General features: G+C 37.6%; 1 protein-coding gene across 1 annotated transcript in view; it reads right to left on the bottom strand.

Moving 5' to 3' along the window:
• Positions 1-8,957: 8,957 nt before the first annotated feature.
• Positions 8,958-22,412, bottom strand: part of LYPLAL1 (lysophospholipase like 1) — a 28,676-nt gene continuing 15,221 nt past the window's right edge. Inside the window, exons 3-5 of the mRNA XM_052654075.1 lie at positions 18,668-18,837; positions 10,014-10,129; positions 8,958-9,220 (exon numbers count right to left, since the gene is read on the bottom strand). Coding sequence (XP_052510035.1) covers positions 9,002-9,220; positions 10,014-10,129; positions 18,668-18,837 — 505 coding nt within the window. The 3' untranslated portion in view covers positions 8,958-9,001. The remainder of the gene's footprint in view (positions 9,221-10,013; positions 10,130-18,667; positions 18,838-22,412) is intronic.

Raw genomic sequence — 22,412 nt, 5'->3', positions numbered from 1 at the left:
TCAGGGAGGCCGTTGCGGGCTAACGAATGGGATCCAGACAACTATCCCAATTGGTACCCTGTTCATCACTAATTCTCCTCCAGTAGAAGGACCTTGGTCAATCTCAGTCATGGGCCCACCCCTTTAGAATAACTGATACTAACATTCATTCTGGACGAGCAGAAGGATCTTTTCTCTTGCAGACAACAGTTACAGAGACAAGTACCTGCCTTGAATAGGAAAGGAGTGAAATTCACAGTTCCTTTGAGGAAATTTCAGGCAAGTCTGGAATGTTCTCTGGTTCATCTGGTAGATGGGGAGGATCCTGTACAGATGCTCCCTAGGGAGGAACAGAACAGCTGGGCTGGCTTATGGCTCAGACCCTCTTGCCGTCTCTTAGGCCAAACTTACATCTATTTGAAGAAAGAAGTAAAAGGCCTTGGAGCTTTGTTTTACTTTTTTGCAGTGGGCCCTGCCTGCTTTCAGGGAGCTTTGGCCCTCTGGGAAAATTTCTCTGAGACAATTTCCTATGGGAAACCATAGACAGGCCACTGACTGCTATTCAGGCTTCTATTGTCTTACACTTGGTTGATAGTGCTGATGAGGTTGATCCCCTAAAGACCGAGAAATTGACTTCAAAAATCTAAATAAATTATTGCACCCTCCCAAAACTGAAACGTGACTTCTTGACTGCTACTGCGTGGAGTCACTCTCCCTCATCATGCCCCTGTGACCCTCCTGTCTCTTTTCACTCAGCTGGTTTAAGGAGCAAGACGGTTAGGGGCTAGGTAACATTGCTGTGTTCCCAAAAGGGATGAGAAGTCACAATCTATCAAATAGGTTAGGGAGTGTCAGGAAGAGAAGTGATTCAAACTTTTGTGGCTCTAGTAGATACTGGCAACTACGTTACCATCCAACTGGGTCCCACTAGTGAGTGAATAGCCAAATTCAACTGCTGGGATTTGGACAGAGTTCACAGTAACAAAGGAAAGTTAATATGACCCATAGAGTGGAGTCCTCTGTGTTGATTCAATGTATTATTCTTCTGGCTTCCACTGCTGAATGTGTAACTGATGTTTTACATGCTTTATATTGTAAATGCCGATAAGATCCAAAAGGGATTCTTCCTGTTTGGGAAGAGCTGCATGTAGAGAAGTGCTGATACTTCTAGGGCCCTACATCTTCAATGATCCCTTTGAGCTACAAGTCTCTGTGACTGATGATGCTGCTAACAGGAGCTTCCAGCAAAGGGAAGCCTCCACTTGGAGGTGCCCCTTAGGGTTTAGACTCATTGCCTCCTCAACACAACTACCAATTTTATCTCTTCTGAAAGCAACTGTCAGCTTACTATTGAGCTCTTATTGAAACTGAGTGCCTGACCCCTGGAGGAACTGTGATTCTCTGTCCTGGTATTTCCATTTTGGGATAGATCGAGACTCGGTGACTAACAACGGGAAAAGGATCCAGTAATGGAAATGGTAACTTCGAACATGCAGCCAGCCTGGCCCCAGAAGCATCTTGGCACTACATGAAAAAATGGCAGCTATTCCACTGCCCACCTGTAGCAAAGTTGCTGGCTCAACGGCGCCCTTGATTCACAGAGGTTCCCCATAATGTCTGGGCCTGCTTCACTGATGGTTTGGCTAAGCTGACATCTGGTGATGTCCACTGGGCAGCTGCAAACAGTCAGGCTCAGGGCCAGCTTATTCAGAATTCAAAGTGGACAGGGTCATTCTGCTCAAGAAACTCAAGGTCATTATTATAGCTCTGGTAAGTATGACACTTGATAAATCTCATTATATTTTTACTGATTCTTGGGTTGTGGCCATGGCCTGATTATTTGGACTGTCACTTGGAAAAACCACAGACTGGAAGATTCAAGACAACCCCCTTTGGCACTGCTAACCTAGGAAACAAATAGTGCCTGCTGATTGAACCGTCTGAGTCATGCATGTAAGGGGACCCATTTGCTGCTGAAGCTGACTGGAATCAAGCTGCTGGTTGAGCCTGTCCTGCCAGACTGTCAGCGTTGCTTACTTGAACCGTCATTAAGACTAGACAGGTGACACATCAACCATTATGCTGGACACAAAGTAAAAGAACTTATGGTTTTGATCCACAGGCTACCCTTGCATGCCAAACTTCTGAGTCCTAACTAAAGCTGACCTAGTTGTCTGACAGCAAAGGCAACCACATGGCTGGGGCATTGCCCAAACTTGGTCCTGACACACTGATTACAGCTGACCTTTGACCTCTTCTTGGGGTTATCGGTAGTGCCTCACTGCTTATTAATATTTGTTTAGCCTATGTGTTGCCGTTTCAGTGGATCATGAAACTAATCTGTTTTATTTTTGGCTTATATTTCTGGATGACTTTCAGTCTGGCAATGGGGTGCCTTTTGTTGCAAAACAATTCAACAATGGGCTGGTAGTCAGGTATTCCGCAGGCTTTGAACACTCCCTGCAGTTTACTGGGATTTGGTATTGTTGAGAATTCAGGGATTCTTTCTTGTCAAAAACTGACTCAAAAGATGTCTGGCTCTGCCTCCTTCACTTTCTTCTGCTCCACACACCTTGGTAAGGCAGTCTGGTCAAGGAACACAGCTGTCCTCAAAAAGGGACCACCTCCTCTCAGCTGTTTCCTGGGTAAAGAATAAAGGGTCAGAAGTGTTGGGGGATCATACAAAGCTCTTTTGAGATTTTGAAGTTCTTGACCTCTGAGTGTGATGCTTCCTCTTTTCCCTATTGGCAATCGGGCAAGTCTGGTCAGTAAACCTTCTGGAGGCAGCATGTAAAAGTAGACAGGGAATTCAAATTACTCTGGTTTACAAATATGGGTTTATTTTGATGACATAATCTTAGATAAATATGACTAATTGGCTGAGCACAGTGTCTGCTGAGTCCCTCTGTAGTGGGGAACCAATGTGGGGGGCATGACGGGTCTCCGTAGGTTTTATAAAAATACCTTTGTCCTGCTTGTACCCAACCTGCCTGGATGAAAGGTCTGGGTTCAAGTAATGGTCGACTAGAGAAAAGATGAAGTTACAGCTGCTGGAATAGGATATATATTATGAATAAATGGAGAGAAAGCAACAGGAAAGAGCATGTTTAACTCTAGGAACTTATGGGGATAAGAGGGACATTGATTGTTGTCTTTCAGGACTACCCCTGGAGCTTTCCTCAAGCTTAAAAACACCCTGGTGAGGTTTCCCAAACTGTTACAAGCCTCTTAAATTTAATTGGCTGCTGGGCCTGCCACCTGTCTACCTCCTGCCACCTTCTTGAACCTCACAGAAGATTCAAGACTTGCTTACCAGTCTTCTTTGCCAGTCAATGCTAACGGAAATCAACCCTGAATATTCACTGGAAGGACTGATGTTCAAACTCCAATACTTTGGGCACCTGATGCAAAGAGCCAATTCATTAAAAAAGACCCTGATACTGGGTAAGACTGAAGGCAAAAGGAGAAAGGGGCAGCAGAGGATTAGATGGTTAGATAGCATCACTGACTCAGTGGTCATGAATCTGAGCAAACTCTGGGAGACAGTGAAGAAGAGAGGGGCCTGGCATGCTGCAGTCCATGGGGTCACAAAGAGCTGGACATGACTCCGCGACTGAACAACTTCTTAACCTTACTAAGTCTGTGGAAACAGCAAAGGATGGCCCCAAGCTCCTGAAGAAACCCTTCCCTAACAAAAAACACCTGTCAGCATACCCCACCCTTCGAGTTCTCTCTCCTACACCCCTTCTCCTAACTGTCCCTTTTTCATTCTGTGGTATGGACAAATGCCACACACCTGGTGGTGTGGATAAAGGGCACAGGCCGGGTGACTTCCCTCGGGGCATTTTCTGCAAAAACAAGGACTAAACTCAATTGTTAAACTGAACTGAGAACTCAGGCTTCTCAGCTGGCCAGAGGGTCATGCTGGAGACACTGTTCAATCTGTGCCCTTGGCTGATGGAGGTCCCATTTGAAGGGCCTGATAATTGTAATGTAGGTATTAACCTGTATCACTGGAAAACAGAGTGACTTTCACCTACCATAATAGGCTTTCAAGTGTGTTAGGAAATACCACAAATAGCTCATGCAGGTCTAGGATGATTGGAGATTGCTCCAAGATGAAGCTACCGTGATTATTTGGGAGAGCTTACTAGAGAGATGATAACCAATTTGTTATTTACATACAGCATAAGGAATGTGATCTTACAATGGAAACCATCCACTTTGAAAAACTGGTATGAAATTTGTGCCTATCTTGAGCTAAAATGATCAATGATACTATTTCGTTCCTGGAAGTGTTCAGGTCCACTTAAATTCATGGCTGTGGTTGTTGTGGAGGACACTGTCCAAGATTGTGGCCTCACAGGCCAAGGCGGAGTCTGTGCAATTGCTCCTGCAATGCCTGGGTGAATGCTTCGGTCTGGGTAGGAGGGTTAATGCAGAGCCATAAGGACAGCTGGCCTCCTGAGGCACATCCTTTCTAGGTCACATGATTTGTCTGGCTGGATTGGACCACAGCCCTGGGATCCAGAGCTGAAAGCAGTGCTGCAGGTTGACTTCATTCTGGTATTCGGAATCCTGTTCACAGTAGTCTGAATGCAATGCTGTATGAAACTCACTGAGCTGATCTGGTTGCAGCTAAGTGGCAGAATTTAACAAATATGACACAGATAACACGTGGGGGTGTGCATCTTATCCTCAGTGTAGGAATATGCTGAGGCTGCATTTCCCTTCAGAAGACTATACCTGTGTATACCCACAGAAACTATTTCTAAAGGGTAAATTATAAAGTAGAATCAAAATATAATTACAGTACATTTGTTCTCTGTAAATAGAATTCTAGCTTTTCTCATGTTAAAATTACATACAAAGTTTTGTGAAGCAGCTGTCTTTGTGTATCATATACACTGAGTTTTCTTGAAATGTTTGGATGGCTATGGTAATTCTGTTCTCTTATTGTGTATCAAGAAATTCCTTTTATATGATAAAGACTTATGGTTTATGCATATTCTGGCTGATATCTGGATATTTTATTTTACATATCAAAGTACCATAAATTGTCAACAGCCAAATTGGTGGTATGCTTCATGCTTCGTATTTTGTTCTTAGCACATTTTGCCATATTTTAACTGAAGTAATCAACTTCCTATAAAGAAAATATTTAATTTTCTAACCACTGATGGCAAGCCTTCCTGTTCAGTCTTTAGTTGAGGAAAAATGCCATTAATAAACATTTCACTTCACTTTAAGGATACAAAACCAATAAAGCCCATTATAAAAATTCAAACATTAGACATACAGAGTAAAAAGTGAATGTCTTCCTTCACTTATATACTAGCTTTCTCTCTCCTCTTTTGCAAAATTCCAATCTCTCCAACAGATAAACCCATATAATTTACTGTGATACTGATTTATGCTTTCCTCTTGTTGCCATTCTTCCTCTCCCAGGTACGAAAGTATCAAGACTTATTTCAACTCTCGTGCCTTAGGAAATGTTTATGTGGGTGAAGCAACAGAGCAGGAAGAAAATGGCTGAGTGGTTTTAAGAGACCACCATATGGGTAATAGTTATCTCAAGGTGAGTGAGCACTGGATATTGGAGGGACTCCCCTGAAGATACTGCTCTGTGCAAAGGGGCCCCAGACTGGCATAATTTGGAATGAGGTAAAACAGTAAAAGATAACTAAGGCTGAATATCCTATCAGCCTAATGGGTAGGGGACTAGAACTGGATGGAAGATTATCTATATAAAATATTTAGATATATCTTCTATGTGTAGATCAAACTGTGAAGACAGATTTATAACCATTACATGCACACATCCCTCTACCTCTGGTAAAACAACTCTAGCAATACCTTCTTTCTGTAACTTTATTTTAAAGGTTTTTACATATGCTGTAAAACTTGATCCTCAAACACTTTTACAAAGGAGTATACTGTGGCAGAGGCTGAGATTTATTCCAGAATACATAATTATTAAGGGCTTCCCAGGTGGTGCTAGAGGTAAAGAATCCGCCTGCCAATGCAGGAGATGTAAAGATACGTGGGTTCAGTACCTGAGTCAGGAAGATCCTCTGGAGGAGGGCACAGCAACCCACTCCAGTATTCTTGCCTGAAGAATCCCTTGGACAGAAGAACCTGATGGGCTATATAGTTCATAGGGTTGCAAAGAGTCAACACAACTGAAGCCACTAAGTATACATGCACATAATTAAGTTCTAGGATAAACATTCACCAAAAAAAAATCTAGATTCCTTTCTTTTATACTGTATTTGGTATGTATATAGTCAACATACATAAGCCTGACACCCTTATCTATGACATGTACATATGTTACTCTTAGGGCAAACTGCAGCCATAAGGGCTTTCAACATGAGAACATGAGTGACACCATGTATATTCAAGGCAGAGCATTTAAAATTTCAAGAAGTTGAAGTTCATTAAAGGCTTAAGATAATTAAATCACTGCAGAGTCTCCTCTGAGGGAATTTTGGACTTCTCAGTCTCAGTCTTTCTCTCTCCTTCCGTTTCTTCCTCAATCCCTCCCTCTTCAAATTTACAGTTTACAGTTTCAAATAAAAGGAGAATAAGGGACTTCGGCTTATAATTGATAGCCAAGATGGAATAAGAGGGACCAGGTTTAGTTTTTGACCTGAAACAACTAAGAAGCTGGGCCACATTTGTATTTTCAGGTACTGGGCACTGGTACTACAGGACAGTCATCTTTTAGGAAGGATTAAGTGCCCAGCTTATTGTGTGAAGAGTTTTTCAGGCCACAGCGTGGAGAGGAGACTCAGAGGGAGCTGAGGGAGTCCAGAAGATCGAGAGGCTTAGAGTTACAGGACAGAGTATTAGAGAGTTGCAAGATTGCCAGGGCTCTGCAGAAGGCCCTCTCAAATCTTCAGCAGAGTGTTCACCATCAGATATGTGTAGGAAAAGTAAGAGCCTCCTAAAAGGAACAATCACTGAGGCTCAGAGAGGGCTGGGAAAAGTCTGAGTTCCCATTAGTCAGTGTGTACAACCTCACAATCCAGTATCAGCTAGGGTCTAAAGGAAGCTAGAGGGGCTATAACAATATCACACAATAAATATTTCAGAGCCCCCTCCCCCTCAAAAATATCTACCAGGGATAAAGATTATCATTTCACAAAGAAAAAGAGGCCAATTCATCAGAGGAACATAAACATTACATGTTTATGCATTTAATAACAGTCTCAAAATACATAAAGCAAAACCTGAAGCAACTGCCAAGTGAAACAAATTCACAGTTACAGTAGGAACTTTCAATCCTCCTCTCTCAATAATTTATAAAATAAAGAGGCAGAAAATAGGTAAGGATACAGTATATTTGAACAAAAATATCAACCAACTTGACCTGACTGATATGTATAGAACATGCCACCTAACCTGAGCAGCATGTACTGCTTTCAGGGGTACACAAAACATTTACCAAGACAGACCATATTCTTGGCTATAAAAAAAGGCACAATGAATTTAAAAGGTTTCAATTCATATAAAGAATACTTTCTTAACCATACATTAGAAATGAACAGCAAAGATCTTTAGAAAATTCCCAGTATATTGAGACAAAATAACACAACGTTAAACAGCCCAAAGGTCAAAGAAGAAATCAAAAGGGAATTTAGAAAGATTTGACTTGAATGAAAGTGAAAACACAAAATATAAAAATTGTGGGATGCTTCTAATATAAAACTTGGAAGATTTATAGCACTAAAGGAGTGTTTTAGTTGAAGAAAATAAGAGAAAATTTTAGTGACCTTGGCTTTCCTAAGATTGCTTAAATATGACTTCAAAAGCACAGAGTATAAATTTTAAAAAATGAATAAACTGGACTTCATCAAATTAAAAACTTCTGCTCTTTGAATTACACTCTAAATAAGGCAAGCCATGAATTAAGAAAATATTGGTAAAACATCTATCTAACAAAGGATTTTTATCCAGCATATATAAACAGCTCTTACAATGCAATAAGAAAAACAGCCTAACAGAACTCACATGAAAGATTTGAACAAAGATATCATCAAACAATTTATACAGATTGCAAATGAGCATATAAAAATTGCTTTAAGAAAAAGCAAATTAGAAACACAAAGTGTTATACTATATACCCACTAGAATGGACAAAATCTTTGAAAAGGACTGGCCATACTGAGTGCTGACTAGGATCTGGAGAGCGACTGGAACCCTAGGCCTGGAGCAGAGCAGCAGTCTGGGTTCACAGAAGGGGAGCTCTGCTGAGACCAGACAGCCTGGATTTTAGTCTTTGCTCTTGAGGCTTTGGGAAAGTCTGTATTCCTTCTATCACTATTATCAAATACCAGTAACAACTGGTTCTGTTTACTTCATCAAGTTCTGCGATGATCAGGTGAGATAATGGGAAACCACTTTGTAAACATGGGGTACAATGTTATTTGGGGTTCCCTGTTGGCTCAGTGGTAAAAAATCTGCCTGCCAACGCAGGAGCTACGGGTTCGATCCCTGGGTTGGGAAGATCCCCTGGAGGAAGAAACAGCAACTCACTTCAGTATTCTTGCCTGGAGAATCCCATAAGCATGACAAAGAGTTGGACACAACTGATCAACTGAGCACACACACACTGTAATTCTTTCAAAAATAAAATTAATGTGAATACATACATAAATATATTTTAAAAAAGGCAATTTAAAGAAAATGATGAAAATAATATCATGCTAAAATCTTTTCGTGATTTCGCATTGCTGTTAAGCTAGTTTAATTATTGTAAAATTTCAATATTCAATTACTTACAAGGCCTCCAAATATTTACAAAGAATTTGACAAATAATACACAGATGTTTGCCTAAATTAATGTTGACCATTAATAAGATTGCACTCCTATCTATGGTGCTCAGTATGTCAAAAACAAGTAAGTAAACTGTTGCTATTTCTTAATATTTTAATAATTATTCATCAAATCAGAACTAGACAGTAAAAAACACTTTTCATAAAGACATTACTTGTATATTAACACATCAATCTTGATTTAGTCCGGTAGCTTTGTAAGAATCCATGACTTTAGTTTCTCTAGCTCCTCTTTGCTTAACTCATGGTAAACACCTGGGAAACTATGAAACTTCGTGCTCACTCCTAGAGATTTTAACATTGAATTTGTCTCTTCACCCCAAGAATGCAGAACTAACTCATCTGCAGTACCGTGACACTGAAATAACTCAGGAAGAACACCGTCACTTTTCTGAAGAGCCTAGAGAAGAGGATATAAACATGGAGAAGTTTAAGAAATTCATTTAAGGACAGTATATATTCTTGGAAGTCAGGGAGGGCAGAAAAATTTCAATTTAACCAAAGCTTCAATATTTAAAGGGGAAAAAGCAGTAGTGGCGGTGATGTCCGAGGTATATATTGATGGACTAAGCTCAGGAGCTTGGCTGGTTGATAGCACTACAGGAACTGCAGTTGTGTGGGACCTGCATTTACGCCAAAGAGGGCTGTTCCAAAAACAGGCAAAGCATTTCCTGAAGAAACCTTGTGTCTTGGCAAGACAACCCTTTTCACATAAGAGTGGAGAGAGGGAGGAACACAAGGGAAAAATGGCATTCTTGTTCTCGTTTCTGTACCTGCTGGTTCTACTCCTGGTAATGAGGCTTATCACTATTACCTTCCATTCATAAATTGGGAATAATGCTGCAAAATAGGTGTCAGCCATGTAACTTATTCTTTGGTTTGATTAAGTCATAATTAGCAAACCTAGCTAAAATCATCTATGTTTTTAATATGTATACAGGATGCATATATATTATATACATACTTTTTATCCTTTCCCCTTTGAGATTTTGATTAACAATATTCTTTGTACAAGGCATTTCTTACACAAGAATGACCAGCTGGAATTAATCAATACAGCTAATTCGCCCATGAATTCCCAGGAATGCTCTGTGAAGCAACCGTTACTGTGTAATTATCAATGTTGTTTTAGTTTCAGTGTGTGAATGTCTCATTTTTTTTCTTCTGTTTTGCCTTTAAAATCTGAAACTTACCTGGTAAACAGCAGATGTTTTATTCAGAAAACTAGAAAGAGCAAATACTCCCGCCACATCTTGATGATTTCTATATGCTAAATGCATTGCCATGCACCCTCCCATAGAAAATCCTCCTAAAAGAAGCAAAAATTCACTTGTCAGTAAAATCAGAATAACGGTAATTTGGAACAAGATATAGCTATGCCAATCTTCCATAAATATCTGGAGACCTAAAAGGGATACAATGCAAAAGAAAAATTTAGTCTACTTTAGATCTTACGGAAAAAGACCTGCCATGAGTAAATAACACTATTCCATCTACATCATCACTAGTAAGATAATTTGTTATAAAAGGAACTAGAATTGCACAAAGAAATAAATCTTGGTCAACAAGTAAAAATATTTATCGTAATTCAAAATATATGAGACTTAATACAAGTGTTATTTACTTAAACGTCTAATGTCTACTTATATTTTGTTTATACTTATAGGAGTACTCACACTACAATTAATAACATGCACCTTTTTGTCTTAGTTGCCAAACTATAAGCTAGAGTTTTTCATATATGCTTAGTGATCTTTGAATTAGGAAGGATGATCAAAAATTTGGTGAGCTAGTTAAAATATCTTTGTATTATCATTTTATTTTGGAAACTAACTTGTGATGGTACAATTAAAACATATACGTACTTTTAAAAAAGCTTGGAAAAAATTTATTCACTTAACAAAATTATATTGTCTTTTATGAGCCAATCACTGTCACTAGAGTGACACTAGTCACTGGAGATATACAAATTAAAACACATGGATCCTTCTTTTCGAGGAGAAAAGAGACACATCACAAAATGCGGAGATGGGGACAGGACATGACACAGCAGAGAAGAGTGGCCTGACTTAGAGATGTAGTGTGATATTCCCTAGCTTGACTGAGAATTAAAAGACATCTCATGATTTAAAAGAAATCCACATGTTATAGAAAGTAAGCCTGTAGGAACACAGTTTTTATTTTTGGAGAAATTCAAGAGCGTAAATAATACTTTTGCCAAATGCACCTAAGCAAAATATTGAATGTGACTAGTGTGACTGAGGAACTAAATGTTAATTTAATTTTACCTAGTTAGATTTGGAGTTTAAATACTCACATGTGGCTAGGGGCTATGCTATTGGACAATGACGTTCTAGATAACCTAAGCTGCATACCAATGATTAGAAAAAAAGCTTCAAAATTCATAAACTGAGCAAAAATGAAACTAATGTTTCATTAAGAAAATAATGTAGCTAAGATAATTAAATTTGATATTTAAATCTAAAGTGGTAAAGATCTTAAAAAAGTCATACAAAGACAAAATGTGAACAAAAATAGGTTGGTAAGCCAAAGTATATTTAAAAATTATTATAAAAGCACACCTACTGAGAAAATTTTACACCTTAAATGCAATCAGCCCATCACTTCATTTTTATTAACTAATCACTTTATGTGATTTCAGAGTTCCTTGATGGGTCCAATCTAACAGCAATAACAACAAAAACTAAAAAGAAAACACTTTCTCACATATGAAATGTCACTTTCAACAAAGGCATCCAAAGACATTTAACCTCAAGTTCAATTCTCATAATTTATAATGAAGAAAAATGTACTCACTGAAAATTTATTATTTTAAGATTCAATCTAAGTCCCTTATCCATTTATAATCTTGTGAGGCAGTCTGCAATTCCTCACCAGTGACCTCTGACAATACAGTCACCTTTAACATTGTGGACACCAGTACGAAAAGGGACTTTATACATTTTTTCCTTCTGAGAGAAGAAAATTTAACACAAAGGACTAGTTATTTGAATTCATTTTCCATCTAAGTGTCTAAAATGCAATATAAAATATACTGTTCAATGAGTAAATACCAAATAGAAAACTCATTGTAGGTAAGACTTATAATGTATATTTATAGTTGCTGGCAAAGTATTAAAATGTCAAGAGTTAACATTTCAACATACATTTAAGATTAACAGGCTGAATAAGACATGTTAAAAAATAATAAACCTAGCTTTTATGAACTCTTTAAATGAAATAAAACAGTAACAATGTATAAAAACTACACTGGGAAAACCAAGCTAATCTATCTGAAAACAAAGTTGGGGGCAAGGGGATGGGGAACTTACAATTCACATTTATCATCAGTTGAATAGGATTTTTAAAATGCAATAAAATCCACCCTACATTCAAATTTCAACAATTTTCCCATTTGATTTATATATAATTATTCTTCAGACTGAATTGTGATAAAGTTTCAAAAATTTGGGAACATATAAATTATGCCAACCATATTTGTATATTTTCTCTTATATAAAGTTTATAGGATAAATAGAGTATTTATCATCTTCTGTGGAAAGCTATTAAAACAGCAATCCCAAGTTTTAAAAGTTGTGGTGATTGTTGTTGAAGAAATGCAAGTTATTTAAGACATATATATATGTTGAAAGAAGGTAGAAAGATGCTATCACTTTCCAGTTTTATCTCTAAGATCTTCAGAAGAAACATATATAATGTCAGGAAAGTGAGCCTGGAAACTGTAGAGCTAGGTTTCATCTTGGTAACTGCAACCATCCCTTCATTTTAATTTTTTTTAAATTAATATGCTAATACATGTCCACTGAATAAAGTGTTTCTGTCTTACAAAAATAAAAAAAGTGGGTTACCCAAAATATCACTACTCATATATAACTCTGACATGTTCTAAAAATTTCTTTTAGCAGTTAAACTCACTCTATATGTACAATTTTATACCTTACTTTCTTGTAATACTGATTTGAATGTCTTTAAACAGTTATGAAATTCTATAATTATTTTCTTTTATTCATTGAGCACATACTAAATATACCAAGTGCCTTCTAAATGTGTATATACAGTATATATCAGTTACATAACATTCAGTTGTATTAACTAACCATTATTCCCTTAACCACTTTCCTCATGATGGGTATTTACAGCATCCATGTGAAGTATTTAGGTGTAATTCCAGAAGCACATGATTATCCATGCTTCAATTCTGCTAATACACTCATATTATTAAAATTTTTATAATCTGGTCATTATCATTTGTCAGATTCTATACATCCCAGATCAAAATTAGACCTAAATTATGTCAATTTTCTCTTAACAACAAATTATCACCACCTAGTGGCTAAAAAAGGAATCTCATTATGGGACAAAGTTTCTGACTAAGTCAATAGATCTGGGTTCTAGTCCCAACTCCATTTTAGCCAGTAATCTCTTTGAATTTTACTTTCTTCTTATCTGAAGGGTGAGTAATCTTTTTCTATCTTACCTATTAGAAGGATCAAGAAAGATACTATATGAAAATATGTATAATTTAAATACTTTTTAGTGTTAAACTGTATTTTAATAATTTTCTCAGAATGCAGGATCTGAATCCAGGTTTCCTAAATCCAGGAACAGCTATGATACCAAATTCAGAAAGTAATTTAAAAGTCACTAATTACTGCTTGTGTTTCCCCTAATTTTTACCACACACTCTGAAGAATTATGTGTGGTATAAATATATAAAAATACACTTTCTTATATCTGATATTCTTAATGTACAGGCTGAGGATTCATGAGTGTCTCTAAGGAGCACATTTAAAGATTTGGCCCAGATCCTCCTATCGAACCAAAGTTTATTCTTTCCATTAAGAAAGAAATATATTCCCATTGATGAAAATAAGCAAACAAAGAATTTCTTTTCTCAGCTAAAACCTACAGTTGAGTGCAGGGACCCTAAGTGTAACCTTACCGCCTTGTCTTTCCAAAGTCTTGAAACACTGTGTGTGTTGGTCCCTCATTCTACTGGATCCACTGCCTCTTCCCCTGGCCTTCAGCCTCCACAGTGTTGTCAGTGTATTCCTTTTAAAATGCTCATCCGACTGACTCATTCTCTGTATGTAATTCAATAATCCTAGCAGTTGAACTGTACACCAAACCAGTAGTTCCTGAGACATTTTAGTATGTCCCTTGTTTTCTTTCAGGAATGTTTCCCTTCTTGTTTACCAGCCATATTCTCATTCATTCTTTAAAACTCAGTTGGAAATTATCTCTTCTAGAAAGCAGTTTTCAGCTGCCCACCCCCCCGCAAAATCTGTTATGTTCATTCTTCACTGTTCACACTATATACCTTGTAAATACTTTTATAATAATACTTGGAAAGTATAAAACACTTTGTTATCTCCCTCATTATAATGTAAAGCTTTTGATAGTTTTTTTTTTTTGGGTACTCCAGCACTTAAAAGTTCTATGAATAATTTGGAAATTAAATTTAGTATGAGAAGCATCATTTTTGACCTGACTAAGCTGTGTAACGGAGAAGGCAATGGCACCCCACTCCAGTACTCTTGCCTGGAAAATCCCATGGACGGAGGAGCCTGGTGGGCTGCAGTCCATGGGGTCGCTAAGAGTCGGACACGACTGAGCAACTTCACTTTCACTTTTCACTTTCATGCACTGGAGAAGGAAATGGCAACCTACTCCGGTGTTCTTGCCTGGAGAATCCCAGGGACGGGGGAGCCTGGTGGGCTGCCGTCTATGGGGTTGCACAGAATCGGACACGACTGAAGTGACTTAGCAGCAGCAGCAAGCTGTGTAAACTACTGGAAAAGGGGTATATCATATACCATAAAAACATTGTTTTTAAACTAAGTTTAATATAATAAAATATCACTAATTAAAATAAAACCAGAAAAAAAAGAATGGGCAGCCAATTATTCAAATATAGAGAATAGTTTTGTTTACAAAACTATACTGGTTGAAACCACAATCTCAGAGACAAGGGTTCCATGAGGACACAGTATATGATATTAAATCTGAAATTTTATCACATACTAAACAAAATTAATAAGAGTAATAATTTTGTACTTATTATCTCATGTTTTCCTTTTTAATCCTTTAATTTTCAAGTTTTTTCTCTTAGAATTCATTAAAAATGTGTTTCCTGTATCTCAAATGCATTGTTCTTTTAATAAAAATGACTCAGCATCTCAAATGCACTTTTCTTTGACTTCTCATTGAATACCTCCTTGATTAAAATGTTAAAAATAGCATTTAAAAATCTTAAACACTCTATGAGCAATGAAAATCAGCATGTATACCATTAGGGAAAGAAAACAGCTGGTAGGGAAGGGATACGGAGCTCCTTGAGAGTCTCCCAACGGCAGCAGCGGCCCAGGACAGGCTTCCTGCTGCGTGGACAGACAGCAGGGCAGGTGGGATAGAGAGTGGCTAACGGCATCATCCCCACACGCCAGGCATGTTTCTAAGCCCTTCACCGGGATTGATTAATTAAATTATCACAACTCTCTAAGTTCTATTATTATCGCCCAAGCCCAGAGGTTAAGGACACATACCCACTAGGATTAGAAACTTGCAGTTTGAGTGCACAGCCCAAGTTCTTAACCATGTTAAACTGCTGTCAGCTCCATTAGTGTGTTTGCAATTATGATATTTATAACTTGGGAAATGCATGTACAAACATTCAAATACATAACGATATTGCCTCATGTACCACATTTTGAAGTGAATTGAGAGTTTAGTCAGATCAATAAGACAAAAAGAAAAATAATAATAACTACAAGGGAAATCTGATAGGACTAGAATGCCATTTCTCTAAGCATCAACAGCCAACCCATGTGAAGAATCCAGCATACGAAAAGGAGGCAGTAACAGGTGTTTTGTTTTAATAAAGAAGGTTAAGAATCACATATATTTTGACACACATGCTTAACTTTATAGAAATGCCTCCAAGATGTATTTTCATTGAATGGTTAAATAACTTTACAGGTAACAAAGACAAGCAATCTTGAATCTACACTTCTGTGTCTCTTTCATATCTCAAGCTATGAAAGAGGCTTTATAGGAGTTGATAGGCTCACCTCACAAATTCTAAGAAATTTTTCTCTTTCCCAATTATTTTAGAATCATATAAGTGCATATAAATTTCCTATTACATATATATTTTGTAATAAATTTCAAATTTCATACTTTAGTCATTTATAACTCTTCTAAAATGAAATTTGCTGTTAAAAATTCAATGGAGCTATGATAAATATCGATCACATTGCGGACTGCTTAATAAATAAGATCATCTTTTAACAAGGTTTTCTTGGAACTTCAGAAAATAACTAAAACCTTTCATGATATAGTAGAAAGAAACTAAAATAAATTCTAGATGAATCAAAGAATTACAAATTTAAAAAACATTATGGAAAAGTCAGTAGAGAATCTACTTAAATATTCTAGAAGAATATTCTACTCAAATTCTAGAATAACTTCTTAATCTGAGATGTTATTTGGAAAAACCAGATAACTAAAAACAGCTTGCTCATGTCAGAACATAACAAACAGAATTAAAAGGAAAATATATTAAGTGTAAATTAATTGCCACTTTTTACTTATTTTTAGCAAAGACTTTTCAAGACAGTGTCATTCAGCAAGGTATAATAAGACGGATATTCTAATAAAGGTGGGAGAAGTACCAACAGCTACAGTGTTTTCATGAAAAGAATTTGACAGCATGTATTAAGAGTTTTACAAATATTCATACAAATATTCAGTTAAACAAAAGAATCATGGGCTTTAAAATGAAGTAAACCTAGATTCAAAATTCTTATCAACTCTCTGACCCTAAAACAATCCGTACATAGTCTCTTTTCAAAAATGGATAAGATGAAATAACTGATGGATATGGGGAAGCGCAAAGAATAGGGATGGGGGAAAGACAAGCAGGTAAGTATCAACAGTTACAATTCAATGTGATATATGCTTTAACACATGCACATTAAGAGTAGTAAGTGTATTTTCTACTTACTCACACTGTCATCGCATTACTTCAGGATCCTACTATCCTATAGAATACAGGATAAAAGGGGACTCAGAAAGAATTTATTTTATTGTAAGACCAGCCAAGTATTTGACAGACATCATCTTCCAGTAAGGGACTTCCCTGGTGGCTCAGACGGTAAGGAGTCTGCCTGCAATCAATGCAGGAGACCTGGGTTTGATTCCTGGGTTGGGAAGATCTCCGGGAGAAGCAAATGGCAACCCACTCCAGTATTCTTGCCTGGAAAATCCCATGGATTGAGGAGCCTGGCAGGCTACAGTACATAGGGTCGCAAAAAGTCAGACACCACTGAGCAACTTCACTCACTCACTCAGTCTCCCAGTAAAATAGATACTGTATCATTATTCCCACTTTACAGATGGGGCAACAGAAAATCATTGCAGGTTATTAAGTGATGAACCAGCTAGGCAATGGTGGACTTCAGATTTGAACTATTTTTGTCACTATGCCACCACGCTCTTCTAGCTGTTAGTCGAACTATGAGATCAATAGGCATTGCTCAGTCACACAATAAACTTTCTGCTAAAATTATCTAACGTCCAGTCAGACAACAAGCACTACTTTTTTTACTTCTATTTACCATTCATATCACTCTCTATATCTAGATATCCATACTACAATAGTTAAAATTTTACTTGCACATCTTAAAATCTCATATATCTTTGACACTTTTTTCTTAAATTGTTCCCTAATAGCTCCAAATACTTATGACTTCTTCATCTAAATTCCAATTACTTAAATCATCAGTTTACTGATCAGATCATGCCACTGATTATAAAAATTCAGTTCTGTGCTGGGCATTGCAATGGGTACTGAGAAATAAAAATAAATATACATGATCATTCCATTAGAAGAGCGGCCAGTTATACAGCTTTAGGGCGCTTGTCGAGGCTAGTTTGCAGGACAGTTATTACACGTACCTCATGGTCTCTTCTTGGTTGTAAGCAATTGGGGCACATAGATCCTGTTGTATTTACCTGTGTCTCTGAGCATTTGACTTATTGCCTGACACACAGTACTTAGAAAATGTTTGCTAAATGATCGAATGACAGAATCCGTTATACACTCATGTATCTTGAGTTCTAGCTTGTAACTGTTTCATGATGCCCTAGATGAGTTGGTATCCTTTACTAGGTTCTTCACAGTACTCCTATAATGTTCTATATTCATCTCTGTGACATGGTGTTAAACACAGAAACACAGTTAAACACCGATGAGGAAACAAAGGCCCAGCAAGGTGATGTTACTGGGCTGGTGGGCCAGTTGCTTTTAACTAACAAAGTGAATACTGAAGCCAAGACAGAAAAGAATGGATTCCATCCATTATATCACATTGCTTCTTAACTCAATGAATAGCTTAGTACTTCGATAAACACAAAGGCAGTTTATTAATGGGCTCAAATCCTGTCTATACAGGATTTCAAAGTGCATTCTAAACTTACTTACAACACGACGGTGGTGGTTTAGTCACTAAGTCGTGCTGACTCTTGCAAGCCCGCAGACTCTAGCCCACCAGGCTCCCCTGTCCATGGCATTTCCCAGGCAAGAATACTGGAGTGGGTTGTCATTTCCTCCTTTAGGAACCTTCCCGACCCAGAAACGAAACCCACATCTCTTGCATCTCCTGCAGTGGCAGGTAGATTTTAACCACTGCGCTATCTGGGAAACTATGAATAGGTCTTATATGATATATAAAGTGCTCCCAAATGATGTTCCAAGTAAAATTTAAAGTATAGAATTAAACAAGTGAATCAAAATATTTAAATTGCCAACATCTAAAAATCTTACCTACTAATATTCTGTTCTTCTTGATGCCAGTTTTTACTTCATCATCAATCAAATGTGTAAGCACCTGGCACATTACATCAATTGATTCAAGGTGCTCTGGGCAGTCATTTGATATTTTAAGTCTGTCAAACCATACATTGGAGATTCCTCCTTTCAAAGGAGTATATGGCCTGTTTAAAACCAAAAAAGAAAAAAGAAAAAAAAATTAAGACCTTTTTAATTTCTAAAATATTAGTGCCTTGAATTAATTACAATTTCTTTAATGTTTTAAAAGCTAAAGAATTCATACTAAAGACATTCCCATGCGTGTCTTAACTCTCCTATACTTACATCGGTTCTATTAACAATTATTAATGCCAGTTCACCATAGTTTCTCCGTCTTTTGAGTTTCATACTCTCCAGAAAGTCCCAATGAAAAAAGGATAATTATATTTGGTATAGTGTGTGTGCATGGTATTTTTTTCCACTCAATTTAAATGATTAATTAATCAGCTACTATTCCTTTAAACTTCTGCCTTGATATACCTTAAAAGTGTAAGGATCAATATTTAAGCATTCATAGCTAAATAAATAATGGCTGTCCATGCAAAAAGTCAGGCCTCAAGAGCAGAAAATATGATTCACCAAAGTGCTTTTAAACGATGGTTAGTTTGTAGCACAGAAGTTTGAAAGCTGAGTTAATAATTTAAAGGTTTCTTGATTACATCCAGGCAGACTGTCTTTAGAATAGGGGTCTTCAGGTTGTTTCTTTAATCAGGAGTTGGAGCTATTTTATTTTTAAATCTTCTCAGGAACCTTGAAATGAAAGAATTTAATGGGATATATTCATTGGAAGTGCTCTTCATACAGATATCCCAACACTGTCTGCAACACTCAATATAGGTCTCAAATTGAGTGCTTTGTTGGACTTACAAAACATTCTATGTGATAAGATTCCCTGAGCTGGGTGTCCTGTTGAATAAGATTGATCTCATAAGATGCTTTACATTTAAATATCAGGTAGGATGGCTACAGTATTAGTGAATCTTGCTTTGGATTCTTTTAAGTATGTGTGTGTGTGTGTGTGTATGTGTGTGTGCGTGCACATGCATGTGTATCCCAAGGTATTAAAATACTGTCTTAATCAATTACATAGGGGTTAAGCAGTCTGGTGACAAGTCCTATGTTGGTAAAGGTAAATGAAGAGAACTGAAACACTCTTTCAGTCTCTTGTAGCAAACACAGAGAGGTTTATGGGGAGATATATATATATATATATATATATATATACACACACACACATATATGACACACACATGGAGAACCAAAGGTTTCTCAAAGATGAGGAACAGAACAGTTCAACAAAAGATACAGATCTTCATTTAGCAAATCTTGCTTTCTATTTATGAGACAGTGAAAGATGGGTTTTATGTTCTAAGTAAGAGGGCCACAGAAAACTCAAATAGTGACAGAAGTATACACTATCATCTGAAAGAAATCTAAAGCAATGCTGACCACAGATGCAGGGTTTCTTCTAGATCAACACTTCTATTGCTTTCAGTTCAGTTCAGTTCAGTTCAGTTGCTCAGTCATGTCCGACTCTTTGCGACCCCATGGATCGCAGCACGTCAAGGCCCCCTGTCCATCACCAACTCCCGGAGTCCACCCAAATTCATGTCCATTGAGTCGGTGATGCCATCCAGCCATCTCATCCTTGGTCATCCCCTTCTCCTCCTGCCCCCAATCCTTCCCAGCATCAAGGACTTTTTCCAATGAGTCAACTCTCCACATCAAGTGGCTGAAGTATTGGATTTTCAGCTTCAGCATCAGTCCTTCCAATGAACACCCAGGACTGATCTCCTTTAGGATGGACTGGTTGGATCTCCCTGCAGTGCAAGGGACTCTCAAGAGTCTTCTCCAACACCACAGTTCAAAAGCATCAATTCTTCAGTGCTCAGTTTTCTTCCCAGTCCAACTCTCACATCCATACATGACCACTGGAAAAACCATAGCCTTGACTAGACAGACCTTTGTTGGCAAAGTAATGTCTCTGCTTTTGCATATGCTATATAGATTGGTCATAACTTTCCTTCCAAGGAGTAAGCGTCTTTTAATTTCATGGCTGCATTCACCATCTACAGTGATTTTGGAGCCCCCCAAAATAAAGTCTGACACTGTTTCCACATCTATTTCCATGAAGTGATGGAACCAGATGCCATGATCTTCGTTTTCTGAATGTTGAGCCTGAAGCAAATTTTTTCACTCTCCTCTTTCCCTTTCATCAAGAGACTTCTTAGTTCCTCTTCACTTTCTGCCATAAGGGTTAGCCCCATCTCAAATTAGCTATATATTCTCAACCTCCAGTTAGTGAAATAAAAGCATAAAATTTATAGCCAGAACAAAAAAATAGATGGCTAAAAGACACCAGCTGAGATCTGACTGCGCTTCCTTGCATATTCTTTAGTGAAAAGCCAAGTGGAATCCCTGTAAACCCAAGGAGCTAGAGGTATTCAATTTTCAGTCTGTCATCCAAGGTAGCAAAAGAACTCTGCAGTCTACACAGATCTGACTGTGGGAAACATCCAGTTAATACTATCAAGGTGTGGTGTAGAAGGAAACAGAACTATACAACTGTTGTTCTGTTTTAGTCTTAACTCTCCAAAATAAAACGATATCCACTTGAGGAACCTAAAAGTCAAGAGAAATATTCTGGAAACTTTCTCAGAGAAAGTGAAAGTAGGCTAGAAACAAGAAAGTTGCTCTGACTCAGATTTAACAAGAACTCATCTGAAGAGATTCTTTCACTTACTAAAATATAACTGTTAAAAACTTTACTCTGTAACACACTTTCTAAAATTTGAATGTATATTACCAGTATCTATATGCCAGTACATAAAACCCTAACATCCTCTCCTAGCTTATGCTGTGCTGTGCTCAGTCGCTTAAGCGCTGTCCAGCTCTTTGCAGCCCTGTGGATTATAGCCCACCAGGCTCTTCTGTCCATGGGATTTTTCAGGCAAGAATACAGGAGTGGGTTGCCATTTCCTTTCCAGGGATCAAACCCGCACCTCCTGTGCATCCGGCATGTCCAGCTCTTTGCAGCCCTGTGGACTATAGCCCACCAGGCTCTTCTGTCCATGGGATTTTTCAGGCAAGAATACAGGAGTGGGTTACCATTTCCTTTCCAGGGATCAAACCCACACCTCCTGTGTCTCCGGCATTGCGGGTGGATTCTTCACCCACTGAGCCATGGAGGCCTAATTTATGCACACATGTGAAATGCTGCAAATATGGAATACTTTGTCTGCATGTGTACTTCTTCAATGTTGACTGTCCTACTTTTTTTGGTTGTTTTTGCTTATCTCTCCATTCCTCTTCTCCTCTCCTACCCCCTCACATATCTTGCCCTTCACACTAGGCAAACGATGTCAACCTTCTTGAATATATCCTTCAGTGTTTTTCCTACACATATATTAAAAGATGTTTCTTTACATTATATTTGTTTTTTAACAGCACTATATGCTTTTCAAAAATGAAATAAGCCTATTTGGTTTTCTTATGTGCATTATACTTTTCTCCTTTAACAATACCTCATGGAAACCCTTTCATGTGATGTAGTTCTTACCCATTTTTTTAAATAGCTATATAGTATCTTGTAATTAAGATGCTCCATAATTTAATCAGCCATTTGCTTACAAATGGGCATTTATTTGGTACCTAAGTTTTAGCCACTAAGGACAGTTCTGCATTAAACATATTTGCATAC

This window comes from Budorcas taxicolor, chromosome 16, assembly GCF_023091745.1.
Source record: "Budorcas taxicolor isolate Tak-1 chromosome 16, Takin1.1, whole genome shotgun sequence".
NCBI classification, from domain to species: Eukaryota; Metazoa; Chordata; class Mammalia; order Artiodactyla; family Bovidae; genus Budorcas; species Budorcas taxicolor.
Note: the sequence above shows the minus strand (reverse complement) of the source record. Positions and strands in the feature narration are given on the sequence as shown.